This window comes from Bufo gargarizans, chromosome 1, assembly GCF_014858855.1.
Source record: "Bufo gargarizans isolate SCDJY-AF-19 chromosome 1, ASM1485885v1, whole genome shotgun sequence".
NCBI classification, from domain to species: Eukaryota; Metazoa; Chordata; class Amphibia; order Anura; family Bufonidae; genus Bufo; species Bufo gargarizans.
In genome coordinates, this window is record NC_058080.1 from 37,521,915 (window position 1) to 37,535,716 (window position 13,802).

A 13,802-nucleotide genomic window follows, 5' to 3' on the forward strand; every position below is an offset into this window, starting at 1 on the left:
AGTATATGACAGTATTATAGTACAGTATACAGTATATGACAGTATTACAGTACAGTACATGACAGTATTACAGTATTACAGTACAGTATATGACAGTATTATAGTACAGTATACAGTATATGACAGTATTACAGTACAGTATATGACAGTACAGTATACAGTACATTATACAGTATTACAGTACAGTATATGACAGTATTATAGTACAGTATACAGTATATGACAGTATTACAGTACAGTACAGTATATGACAGTATTACAGTACAGTATATGACAGTACAGTATACAGTACATTATACAGTATTACAGTACAGTATATGACAGTATTATAGTACAGTATACAGTATATGACAGTATTACAGTACAGTATATGACAGTATTATAGTACAGTATACAGTATATGACAGTATTACAGTACAGTACAGTATATGACAGTATTATAGTACAGTATACAGTATATGACAGTATTACAGTACAGTATACAGTACATTATACAGTATTACAGTACAGTATATGACAGTATTATAGTACAGTATACAGTATATGACAGTATTATAGTACAGTATATTACAGTATTACAGTACAGTATATGACAGTATTATAGTACAGTATACAGTATTACAGTACAGTACAGTACATGACAGTATTACAGTACAGTATATGACAGTATTATAGTACAGTATACAACAGTATTACAGTACAGTATATGACAGTACAGTATACAGTACATTATACAGTATTACAGTACAGTATATGACAGTATTATAGTACAGTATACAGTATATGACAGTATTACAGTACAGTATATGACAGTACAGTATACAGTACATTATACAGTATTACAGTACAGTATATGACAGTATTATAGTACAGTATACAGTATATGACAGTATTACAGTACAGTATATGACAGTATTATAGTACAGTATATGACAGTATTACAGTATATGACAGTATTACGGTACAGTATATGACAGTATTACAGTACAGTATATGACAGTATTACGGTACAGTATACAGTATATGACAGTATTATAGTACAGTATACAGTATATGACAGTATTACAGTACAGTATATGACAGTACAGTATACAGTACATTATACAGTATTACAGTACATTATACAGTATTACAGTACAGTATATGACAGTATTATAGTACAGTATACAGTATATGACAGTATTACAGTACAGTACAGTATATGACAGTATTACAGTACAGTATATGACAGTACAGTATACAGTACATTATACAGTATTACAGTACAGTATATGACAGTATTATAGTACAGTATACAGTATATGACAGTATTACAGTACAGTATATGACAGTATTATAGTACAGTATACAGTATATGACAGTATTACAGTACAGTACAGTATATGACAGTATTATAGTACAGTATACAGTATATGACAGTATTATAGTACAGTATATTACAGTATTACAGTACAGTATATGACAGTATTATAGTACAGTATACAGTATTACAGTACAGTACAGTACATGACAGTATTACAGTACAGTATATGACAGTATTATAGTACAGTATACAGTATATGACAGTATTACAGTACAGTATATGACAGTACAGTATACAGTACATTATACAGTATTACAGTACAGTATATGACAGTATTATAGTACAGTATACAGTATATGACAGTATTACAGTACAGTATATGACAGTACAGTATACAGTACATTATACAGTATTACAGTACAGTATATGACAGTATTATAGTACAGTATACAGTATATGACAGTATTACAGTACAGTACAGTATATGACAGTATTATAGTACAGTATATGACAGTATTACAGTACAGTATATGACAGTATTACGGTACAGTATATGACAGTATTACAGTACAGTATATGACAGTATTACGGTACAGTATATGACAGTATTACAGTACAGTATATGACAGTATTACAGTACAGTATATGACAGTATTACGGTACAGTATACAGTATATGACAGTATTACAGTATTACAGTACAGTATATGACAGTATTACAGTACAGTATACAGTATATGACAGTATTACAGTACATTATACAGTATATGACAGTATTACAGTACAGTACAGTATATGACAGTATTACAGTACACTATACAGTATATGACAGTATTACGGTACAGTATACAGTATATGACAGTATTACGGTACAGTATACAGTATATGACAGTATTACAGTATTACAGTACAGTATATGACAGTATTACACAGCCGCACGCTGTACTTTGATCTTGTATTTCCCTCCAGTCCATCATTTGACAGCACGTGACGTCACCCCTCAAGACGTCCAATAGTAGATGACCCCCCCTCACCATAGCCCCGCCCCTCCTCCCCGCCGGCTCCGCTGATTGGCTGACTCCGGGCCTCCTGTGTGTGTTATTATTCGAATATAAATGTAGAGGCGGCGGCGGAGCAGAGGAGGCCCGGGCGGCGGAGGACACGGAGCTCCCAGTGCTCCAGACATTCATCCCCGCGGTCCCCGCAGTCCCCGCACACCGGCCTCCGTGTCTCTGCACAGTATGGACTCTGCCTGACGCTTCTCTGCACTGTTCTGCACGACCTAAGGCTCTTCTGCACAGTCTGCCGCTCTTCTGCAAGACCTGACTGTTCTGCCGCTCTTCTGCCCGATCTGCCGCTCTTCTGCAGGATGGAGATGGAGAAGCCGCTGAGTGAGCTGAGCCCCGGCCGCCCCGCCGCCTCCCGGCCCTGCACCCTGCTGCCCTGCGGCCGGAGCCTGCTCTGCCCCAACCCCGGGGGCGTCCTGTCCCCGGTCACCAGCCTGGCCTTCACCATGAACCGGCTCACCGGCCTCGGGAGGTAAGAACTCAGCTTGCTGGCTGTGCTGGAGTACAGCGCTGTGTATATATGAGGCTGGTGTATAGAGGATGTGTACAGCGCTGTGTATATGAGGCCAGGTGTACAGCGCTGTATATATGAGGCCTGGTGTATAGAGGATGTGTACAGCGCTGTGTATAGAGGATGTGTACAGCGCTGTGTATAGAGGATGTGTACAGCGCTGTGTATATGAGGCCAGGTGTACAGCGCTGTATATATGAGGCCTGGTGTATAGAGGATGTGTACAGCGCTGTGTATATATGGGGCCTGGTGTATATGAGGCCTGGTGTACAGTGCTGTGTATATGAGGCCTGGTGTATAGAGGATGTGTACAGCGCTGTGTATATATGAGGCCTGGTGTATACAGGATGTGTACAGCGCTGTGTATATATGAGGATGTGTACAGCCCTGTGTATATATGAGGCCTGGTGTATAGAGGATGTGTATATATGAGGCCTGATGTACAGCGCTGTGTATATATGGGGCCCAGTGTAGAGCGCTGTGTATATATGAGGCCCAGTGTAGAGCGCTGTGTATATATGGGGCCCGGTGTAGAGCGCTGTGTATATATGAGGCCCAGTGTAGAGCGCTGTGTATATATGGGGCCCGGTGTAGAGCGCTGTGTATACATGAGGCCCGGTGTACAGCGCTGTGTATACATGAGGCCCGGTGTACAGCGCTGTGTATATATAAGGCCTGGTGTACAGCGCTGTGTATATATGAGGCCTGGTGTACAGCGCTGTATATATGAGGCCCGGTGTACAGCGCTGTGCATATATGAGGCCCAGTGTAGAGCGCTGTGTATATATGAGGCCCGGTGTAGAGCGCTGTGTATATATGAGGCCCGATGTACAGCGCTGTGTATATATGAGGCCCAGTGTAGAGCGCTGTGTATATATGAGGCCCAGTGTAGAGCGCTGTGTATATATGAGGCCCGATGTACAGCGCTGTGTATATATGAGGCCCGATGTACAGCGCTGTGTATATATGAGGCCCGATGTACAGCGCTGTGTATATATGAGGCCCGGTGTACAGCGCTGTGTATATATGAGGCCTGATGTACAGCGCTGTGTATATATGGGGCCTGGTGTACAGCGCTGTGTATATATGAGGCCCGGTGTACAGCGCTGTGTATATATGAGGCCCGGTGTACAGCGCTGTGTATATATGGGGCCTGGTGTACAGCGCTGTGTATATATGAGGCCTGATGTACAGCGCTGTGTATATATGGGGCCTGGTGTACAGCGCTGTGTATATATGAGGCCTGATGTACAGCGCTGTGTATATATGGGGCCTGGTGTACAGCGCTGTGTATATATGAGGCCTGGTGTACAGTGCTGTGTATGAGGCCAGTGGTCATTGATGAAAAGGAGCCTTAATGGGAATCTGCACCTGACTCCTGGGGTAGTAATAGCGCCCCTCGTGGCCATGTTGCTTGGAGCACTCCCTGTGGCCTCGGTGACTTGCTGGGACTTGTAGTTCCACTGCACTTCTTGATCAGCCTCTTCTCTTACAGCCAGGATGAAACCCCGAAGAGAAAGCGTTCGATGTCGTCCCTGAGCCGCTCCTCCTCCGCCGACTCCTCGGACTCCGGTAGGTGTACGGGGCCCCGGGGGGATGTGGCTTATATCCATCTCATGTGCTCATTCACCCTCTCTGCCCCCCGCAGGCCTATGTTTGGATTACCCCAGCCCTGTGGAGCCGGAGGCACCCCCGGAGAGGTAGGTCTCTAGAGCTGGGTCCTAATGGGTTTTTATTACTATTCACTGACATCAAGCAGAGATCTTGCCTCTAGCTTAGTTGCCTGTATTGCAGTGGTTGTGGTACATTTTCTGGACGCGGGGCTGTGTATGACAGGTGTGCCCCTCCTCGCACATAGCCATGGAGCTGCCCCTGCAGGAATGCGCGGCAGCAGCTGGCGGCTCGGGGGGATAGAATCGCCGTCTCCCCTTACACCCGGCATGCTCGGGGGAGCCCAAACAAATATATCAACCGCCAGTAACCCAACGCCGCCGATCATCAGAGGAAACCGCAGCAGGGGACGTGGGCGTGCACACCTGTGCTGCTTCTAGTCTCCTCCTTTGTCCTCCTGCCCCGGGAGACACAAGGAATGCAGCTGTAAATTCCTAACCCCGTGGGACCAGTCCTGCAGCTAAAGGGTTAAAGCCGTGTGAAAACTGTCAATAAAGTTCATTGACCAGGGGACAAAACCTGATCAGGGTTTGTAATTTGTTATAGGCCCAGTGTTTCAATAAAGTTCCAATACATATTACAAGCTGCGGAGCAGTTGCCCATAGCAACCAATCAGATTGTCAGTTTCATTTCTAAACTGCACTTGTAAGATGAGAGCTAGGATTTGATTGGCTGCTATTTTGTGCAAATTTTTTTTTTCAATTCACTTTAATTTGATTCACAATACAGTATAAACTTTTCACACTTGCGTTGTCCGGATCCGGCGTGTACTCCACTTGCCGGAAGTGCCCGCCGGATCCGTAACACCGCAAGTGAACTGAAAGCATTTGAAGACGGATCCGTCTTCAAAATGCGTTCAGTGTTACTATGGCAGCCAGGACGCTATTAAAGTCCTGGTTGCCATAGTAGGAGCGGGGAGCGGGGGAGCAGTATACTTACAGTCCGTGCGGCTCCCGGGGCGCTCCAGAATGACGTCAGAGCGCCCCATGTGCATGGATGACATGATCCATGCGATCACGTCATCCATGCGCGTGGGGCGCCCTGACGTCCCTCTGAAGCGCCCCGGGAGCCGCACGGACGGTAATTATACTGCTCCCCCGCTCCCCACTACACTTTGCCATGGTAACCATTCAGAAAAAGCTAAACGTCGGATCCGGTAATGTGCCAAAACGACGTTTAGCTTAAGGCCGGATCCGGATCAATGCCTTTCAATGGGCATTAATTCCGGATCCGGCCTTGCGGCAAGTGTTCAGGATTTTTGGCCGGAGCAAAAAGCGCAGCATGCTGCGGTATTTTCTCCGGCCAAAAAACGTTCCGGTCCTGAACTGAAGACATCCTGATGCCTCCTGAACGGATTTCTCTCCATTCAGAATGCATTAGGATACAACTGATCAGGATTCTTCCAGCATAGAGCCCCGACGACGGAACTCTATGCCGGAAGACAATAACGCAGGTGTGAAAGAGCCCTAAGTTAGTTTCACATCTCCGGCAGCAATTTGCAGTTTGTGTCCGGCCAATTCCCGGCATTCTCTGTCGGATCACAATGCCGGAGATGTGAAACTAGCCGTAGTATTTTGACATGAGGCCTATAGTGTATCATACATGTCCGTGGCCTCTTCAATAAACTTTATTGACTCCATAAGCAAGTTTCACATCTCCGGCAGCCATTCTGGCACAGCCTGCTGGATTTCTCCAGATCAGGCCACTAATAGACCAATGTGTCGGCCAGACAGACACCGCTGCATGGTACGGTTTGTGTCCGTCCGATTCCCGGCATTCTCTGCCGATCACAATGCCGGAGATGTGAAACTAACTGGTGTCCTCTTCAATGAGCTTTATTGTCCCCTTTGGTATTTTGACACGAGGCCTATAGTGTAATATGGATGTCCGGTGCCCTCTTCAATAAACTTTATAGACAAATCCCTTTTAGATAGGTCAGTGAGGACATGGTGGAACATGGGGGGTCACTTTAGGCCTTAGAACTGGTGACAGGTGCAGTTTGCTGACAAAGATGTCAGATATGATGGTAAAGTGACACTGTGGCCCCACGTGCCCCCTCCTCCCCCTTACAAGTGTAATGTCCGCTCTAATTGGGGTCATTCGGGTGTTTAGGCTGCCGGGCACCTGTCGCCACTTCATGAACTGTTAATATAAACTGCAGACAATAGGACGGGAAGTCGGGGGCCATGTCTGCACCCCCCGCCCCCATAAAGGCCAGCTGCTGGGTTTCCTGTACCTCTGACCCCCACCCCAGCCATTGTACCCCACTGCTTCTGATGCATTATAATGAGCGCCCCCTGTAATACCAGACAGGGGGTGGATGAGGCGTCACAAAAGATGGAGGTTTAATGGCCTTTCCTTTGATCCCCTGAAGTGCAGTATTGGGGGAAGGGGGTTGGTATTTATATTCAAACCTGCAGTGAATGGAAACTCGGCTGGGGGAGGATGGATTTGAATTTCCCGGGACACAATGCTTGTGTCCTGCATCTGCCAGGGCCCCGCACACGCGCTCCCCTCGCACGCCTGCTGTTCTGTAGTGAATGGCTTGAATAGAGGCTTTTCAGATGCCACACTTATCAGCCAGCTGCCGGGCCTGACGCCCGCTCCCCCCACACCCGCCATATGGCCGGGAGAGCACAACAAAAGGCGACATTTGCATACAGGTGGAGGGAGCTGCCATGGGACTGGGGGGTTGTCTGCGCTCGGGGGAGAAAAGCTCCTTTTTGTTCCGGGATTTTCTTCATGATGTTTAATTATTTCCTAATTTGCATGAAATAAAATGGGTCAGATGACCTCATGTATTACCGGGGTCAGGTGACCCCGTCTATTACCTGTCATGCACTAGACCGCCCCTCGCCCTGTAGTTACCCCACTTTGTTTGGGGAGGGGTTGTGTGCGCAGGATGGGGGCTCGTCATCCGCCGCTTCCTAATTTTCTCTTTCCTTCCTCCCTTCAGCTTTGAGAGATCTATTTTTGACAGCGGAGCCCTAAGCAATGAGTGAGTATCTATATGTGCACTGTGCGGCCGTCCGGTCGTGTGTTGGTGTTTAACCCTCACCAGTCCCATAGCGTCGTGTTACATCAGGCCTCATGCACACAGCCGTAATTTCAGTCTGTGTCCGATTTCATGCGGACCTATTCATTTCTATGGGGGTCACAGAAAATGCGGACTGCGTGCTGATGTCATCCGCGCGGCCGTATGTTTGTGGTCTGCGGAGCGGCAAAGTGCAGGATGCACACGGCCAGTGTCCATGTTTTGCGGATCCGGTCGCGTGCGTGAAGCCTAATGCAGAACCCTATGATGGCTCGGAGGTCCTGGTCTCATCCCGTATCTGACGTCTTTCCTTCTCTTGTTCTTACAGCTTTAAGCCACCGATCAGAAGAAAGTCGCTGCCGGTAAGTGTCCTTAGTGACTATACCCACCCCCAGTGTATACCTGTAGGGGGAAGGGCGGGCTATCAGTAAAATACTGGGGGTAGTTTTTGGCAGGAGGTCAGTGCTCCACCAGGGTCTGTTTGGGTTGTAAATCTGCAGATAATCCGGTTTCCTGCTCTGGATTATCTCCATGCACACAGCGCCCGACCATCTGTCCCTGTGATTATAGGTGACGCTCCTCCGTGGAAGCCCCGTCCTTAGAAGATTGTCCAGTGCGTCGGACCTGGATGTCTCCAGCCCCATTCACTGCCTCCCCGCAGTCAAAGACAACAAGGAGAACGTAAGTCCACGCCATAGCATGGGGCGCAGGGCTGACAACGGCTGCTTAACCCCTCAGTAACCAGCCTGTTTTAAAAAAAAAAAAATTGCGCAGAACAAGTTGGTTTTTAATAGCACGATTTTGGGGTACATGACTTATTAATTAGCTTTTTATTAATTTTTATTTTCTTTGTGGGGGGTAGGAAAAACAGTAGTTTTTACGTACTAAAGTTTGCAGGTTTTTTACCATTAGACTATCTTTTAATGACTTCTATATTGGCCTGTACTGATTATGCACTGCAGATTATTACTGACGGGTGCCAGGGGCGCTGCCTGATGGGGATACACTGCATACACGCCTTCATTAGGCCCTAGCACCCCCCACCCTGCAATCTCATTTGGGAGACTGAGGGCACTCTCTTCCTCAAAACCTCTTAGATGCTGCAGTCTCTATTGACTGTGGCAGCAAAGGGGTTAAATGGCCCAGCCATTTGAGCAGGAGCCCAGCTCTCACCTGGCCACCATAAAGAGGCAGTAGCCTAGCTTATGGCCCCATAAAGGCGTATGGGTGGGTGGTCACCAAGGGGTTAAGCTCTTTTATTTTCTTCCTTCGCAGGAAGTCTTTTTATTCAAAAGGCCGTTCTTGTGTCCGGTGTCCAGGAGTCGGATTCGTAGTGATGAGACCTACAAGTCGAGGCCCAACTCTGCCCCCGCCCTCATGGTGAGACTATTAGAAGTCTGCAGACCCACCCAGCAGAGGGCGCCATTACTTACCACTTACCCAATATCATTGCTCCCGTTCCAGTTCTCCCCCGAGAGGATTGAGTATGACTTGGACTCTGAAAGCCCTGTGCGTTTACGCAAGTCCTCCCTGACCTTCTCTCTGCATGATGATGACGATGACGGCTTCATGGAGATCATGGATGACGAAGATGTGAAGGTACGCGTTGGACCTTTTCCTTGCTTGTAAAATTAGGTCTCGTCAGTTCACTCACCTGATGTCATTAACTCTCAGGGCGAATCAAATCTTCCAACGGGGATGGAGAACCTACTGACCGGCCCTCTGAAGAAGGACGAGAAGCAGGAGGAGGTAAGTTCTCTACCCTTTACGGTCTTTCGTCTGTAACCACGGTTGGTTCTGGCTCACCCGCTGACCTCTCGTCCTCCACCTGCAGGATTTAGTTATAAGGAGTAAATGCCGCCGCCTCTTCCGCTCGCCATCGATGCCAAGCAGCATCATCCGACCAATCCTGAAACGCTTGGACAGACCAGACGATGACGGCACTCCGGTTAAAACAAAGCGACATAAAAATGTGTCGACGGACAAGGTGGAGCCTGAGGTGGTGGAGCCTGTAAGTACGGAGAAGACTGTCTGTGCCGTACTGTATTATAGACGTGTTATGAGATGAAGCTGCTTCATCAGTCACCTCGCTCCTCTTTCCATATTAGAAAATGAAGTTGGGACGTTCCAAGTCTCTTTGTGTTGAAACAGTTGAGAGGATTCTAGACAGCGACCAAAGGGATTTGATTGGCGACTCCTCAAAGGTAAGCAGAAATGACTTATCCTCAGGATGGGTCATCTATCATATTAGTGAGGGTTCAGCTGTCTGAAGAGCCCTCTACTCCTGTGAGCGCCGCAGCCTATTCCTAGGCCACCGACGTCACGTTCATCAGTCGTGTGACCTCGGCGCAGCTCAGTCTCATTCAAGTGAATGGGGACTTAGCTGCAATACCAAGCACAGCCACTATCCAATGTAAGGCGCTGTGAGGAGGCGGCAGCACTCACAGGAGCCCAGCGACCTCCTCAAACAGCTGATCGGCAGAGGTGCCAGGACTCGGACCCCTGCCGATCTGATACTGAAGACCTGTCTTGAGAATAGACCACCAGTATCAGGATCTCGGTAGATGCAGTGAGGTAATGTAGAAATCTGTCTTATAGACTTGCCTATTGAGGACGGTGGATGGTCAGCACCAGGATCTGAAGTACATTACCCCAGAAATGGTGAGTTCCCCCTCATGTGCGACCTCTTATCCCCTACTACACTGAAGGGCGGAAGGTATGACTGTATATAATGTGTTACCTCAGATGATTGACGTGCTGGAAGGAAAATACAAGGATCACATCGATCGCTGCGTCATTGTAGACTGCCGCTACCCCTACGAATACGACGGCGGGCACATCAGGGTAAGGATCTCCGTGTAGATGTGTGTGATGTAGATTTCATCTGTGGCTGTATCTAATGCAGCGTGTCCTCCTTTCCTGCAGGGGGCAGTGAATCTCCCGATGGAACTCGACGTGGAAGAGTTCCTTCTTAGGAAACCGATTGTGCCGAGCAGCAAGGATAAGAGGGTCATCATCATCTTCCACTGTGAATATTCCTCCGAGAGAGGCCCCCGCATGTACGTCCCCTTCACATGTTACTGCTTCCTCCCCGATCCTCCGTGTTACCACTTATCATTTTAGTATCTTATTCAGAAAGTGATCATAACGGCAAATATCTCGAGCAAAAAATCTTTATTATTTTATGGAATTCATAAATTACATTATTAGATATGTTAATCTTTTTGCAATTTTTTAATCTAAATATTTTCATTTTGCAGTATTTTATTTCTTTCATTTTCCTCACCCTTTTCTTTGCCCGGCAGGTGCCGTTTTGTTAGGAAGCGGGACAGGAACAGCAATGAGTACCCGAAGCTTCATTACCCCGAGCTGTATGTGCTGAAGGGAGGCTACAGAGACTTCTTCCCCAGCAACCAGGTGAGTGACCCCGCAGTCTGGAGGGTGTAGATGTCGCCCGATCGCGGTGTGGAGCGGTGGCGCTCTATCTCGGTCTGACCTCCGTGCCTTTCTCTGTTGCAGACCCTCTGCGAGCCGCAGTCTTACCGCTCCATGTATCACAAAGACTATAAGGAGCACCTGAAGCTCTTCCGTACCAAGAGCAAGCGGGACCTCTACAGGCAGCAGATGAAGTTATAAGTCGGCAGAGTCTGGAAATCCATCTCGCGAAGGCCTCGTCCCGCGGTCGGAACGCCGGTCCCTGGCTCGTCTGTGGAGTCTTCTGTTGTGGACATTTAGACGGGGGGGTAATCTCGTGCTACAAAGAACAGACCCCCAGGCTGAATCTCGTGATGGGTCCACCACCTCGTATGGGAAGCGTTAGACCTAGACACCGCCTACGGTGTCCTGCAGGGACCAGACAATGTCTCCCCTGTTACCAGAAGGACGTCTTCTGCCTGTGTTTGTGTTGTATATGTGTATCCTTGTTGCACGTGCACTTTTATGATGTATTTTATGGCGGCGGTAACCTCCTCCAATCAAGCTCCATGTGTTGGAGCAGCCACCAGGCCGTCACTTTGTCCCTGACTAACAGCGAGGGGCGGTATCCTATTTTATAGTTTTAAGATTTTTATTTTTTTATTTACAATTTTATATCTCCCTCCTGCTTTACTTTCACTTTCTTTTATAGAATGTGGGTGCAGGGTTATATGTATATGTTTACATAGGCCGTAATCTATGCGGCTGCTTCTGAGATTTGAGACTGAGGGCGGCCATTTTGTGTCCTAATCTATGGGACAGATGAGGCCACATGACTGGTTTACCGTCACGTAGTGGGCCGCATCTATAGGAGAAATATTCTGGAGAGTTTACCAAAATGAGGTATTTATGGGATGATGGATTTATCATGAGATGCACAATAGGGCAGCTAACGTGCACAGACTGATACCGGCGCAGTCAATGAAGAGAATTATGCGGAGACGTCCACTTTTGAGAAAAATTGGTTTTTCAGAAAAATTTGAATTTCTGAAAAATGTCTATTGCGCATATATATATGTATTATTTTTTTGGGTTAATTTCCCTTTAATAGAAGAAATGGAGTCGTGGAATATTTAGTATAAATGGTTAATCCTCATCGCCGTGGCTCTGTATGAATCGCGTCATAAAGCACTTCCTTTTTTTCTAATTGCTTCATTTGAAAAAAAAAAAAATCTAAGATTGTGTAAATGTTGTATTTTTGTGCTGGTGTTCCGTGTGGTTGTGTTTTTTTTTACCCGCGTTATTTTCCTTGTGTTATAAAGCGTTATCCCGGAGACTCGTCAGAACCGCCGTCCCAATGTGTATTGCACCTCTAACTATCATTATGTATTGCGCCGCCATCTTTAAATGTTCTCTATTCTAATTTATGCTTCTAGTATTTATGTGGTTTGCACAAGTATATAATGTTTTTATAATAATGCAATCTTCTAACGATCTGTTCGGATTCCCGTGTGGGATCATCGGGGACTGTTCACTTTATGCCTCCTGTAACGCTCCTCTGCTTTCTGCTTCTTTTATGTCAAAAATTCAGGGATAATAAAATTCTGATTGTTAAAAGTGACTGAGTGATGTGTGATATTACCGGGGAAGGCGACGGCCTGTTACAGAGGGGTTGTTTTAATGGCATATTGCGAGTGTGGGTCCCAGAGGTGACCTACGTCTATCTCCAGAATGGACCACCGAAAGTGAGGGAGAGTAGCCGCGCACGCTATTATCCATTCATCTGTGGCTCTACTATTTTTGGAAGTCCCATAGAAATGAATGGAAAGTGCACCGTGCAAGCCTCCGCTCTCCATTCACTTCTATTGGACTGCTGGAGATAATGTATGAAGAGGGGGGGGGTCACGTTCTGGAGATAGGTGCAGGTCCCACCTCTGGTACGCCATCAAAGTCCCACATGAAACAACCCCTTTAAGACCTTTATCTAAATTCAGATTATTTAACAGCACTTGTTGATTTAAAGGGGTTTTTCGGGAGTTTTATACTGATGGCCCCTCCTCTGGATAGGACATCAGCATCTGACCAGGGGGGCCCCCACCGATCAGCTGTTTGACAAGGCGCTTGGAGTAGCACTGTAGCCTTCTCCCCTGCTCACAGCGCCGTCCACTGTATAGCGGCTTTGCTTTGTATCACAGGTCAGCCCCATTCACTTCAATGGCGTTGGGGTGTGCCTAGGTCATGTGACGGATGAACATGACATCACATGGCCTAGGGAAAGCTACTGCAAGCATCGGTGCCTTCTCCAACAGGTGATTGGGCAGCCGTCGGACCCCCACTGATCAGATAATGACCTATCCACAGTGTAAAACTCCTGGAAAACCCCTTTAATGTGTTTTCCCTTAGTCCTATCAGCAGCACAATAATGGTTTATTTCTGCCCCTATGTACTAGTAGGACAGATGGAATTTTATTAGAGACCTAGGATACCTAGCTTACCATGTGTTTATTATAATGGAGTAACGTACTTAGGATGGGAAGCTTGTGCTGCTGTTAGGACTAAGGGAGAACAGATTAATGTTAAAAATCCACGATTCCCTTATCTTCTAACCGCAGCACAATAATGGGGAAGTATCCTCATCGGGAGGCCCCTCTTGTGTGGTGGAACTTAAATAGACAGCCACAGAGCAGTCTCTTCTGAAAACCGTAAATACAACATGAGTAACGTACTTAGGATGGGAAGCTTGTGCTGCTGTTAGGACTAAGGGAGAACAGATTAATGTTAAAAATCAACGATTCCCTTATCT

The 13,802-nt window shown here is 46.8% G+C and overlaps 1 protein-coding gene across 1 annotated transcript in view; it reads left to right on the top strand.

The window, feature by feature from the left end:
- CDC25B (cell division cycle 25B) overlaps nucleotides 1-12,618 on the top strand; it is a 33,487-nt gene extending 20,869 nt beyond the window's left edge. The window contains exons 2-17 of the mRNA XM_044277049.1: nucleotides 2,272-2,841; nucleotides 4,376-4,452; nucleotides 4,529-4,580; nucleotides 7,508-7,549; nucleotides 7,914-7,947; nucleotides 8,156-8,266; nucleotides 8,861-8,965; nucleotides 9,050-9,184; nucleotides 9,260-9,334; nucleotides 9,420-9,596; nucleotides 9,694-9,789; nucleotides 10,184-10,246; nucleotides 10,331-10,429; nucleotides 10,511-10,644; nucleotides 10,891-11,002; nucleotides 11,105-12,618. Of these exons, the coding sequence (XP_044132984.1) occupies nucleotides 2,672-2,841; nucleotides 4,376-4,452; nucleotides 4,529-4,580; nucleotides 7,508-7,549; nucleotides 7,914-7,947; nucleotides 8,156-8,266; nucleotides 8,861-8,965; nucleotides 9,050-9,184; nucleotides 9,260-9,334; nucleotides 9,420-9,596; nucleotides 9,694-9,789; nucleotides 10,184-10,246; nucleotides 10,331-10,429; nucleotides 10,511-10,644; nucleotides 10,891-11,002; nucleotides 11,105-11,221 (1,599 nt within the window). The 5' untranslated portion in view covers nucleotides 2,272-2,671 and the 3' untranslated portion in view covers nucleotides 11,222-12,618. The remainder of the gene's footprint in view (nucleotides 1-2,271; nucleotides 2,842-4,375; nucleotides 4,453-4,528; nucleotides 4,581-7,507; nucleotides 7,550-7,913; nucleotides 7,948-8,155; nucleotides 8,267-8,860; nucleotides 8,966-9,049; nucleotides 9,185-9,259; nucleotides 9,335-9,419; nucleotides 9,597-9,693; nucleotides 9,790-10,183; nucleotides 10,247-10,330; nucleotides 10,430-10,510; nucleotides 10,645-10,890; nucleotides 11,003-11,104) is intronic.
- Nucleotides 12,619-13,802: the final 1,184 nt, after the last annotated feature.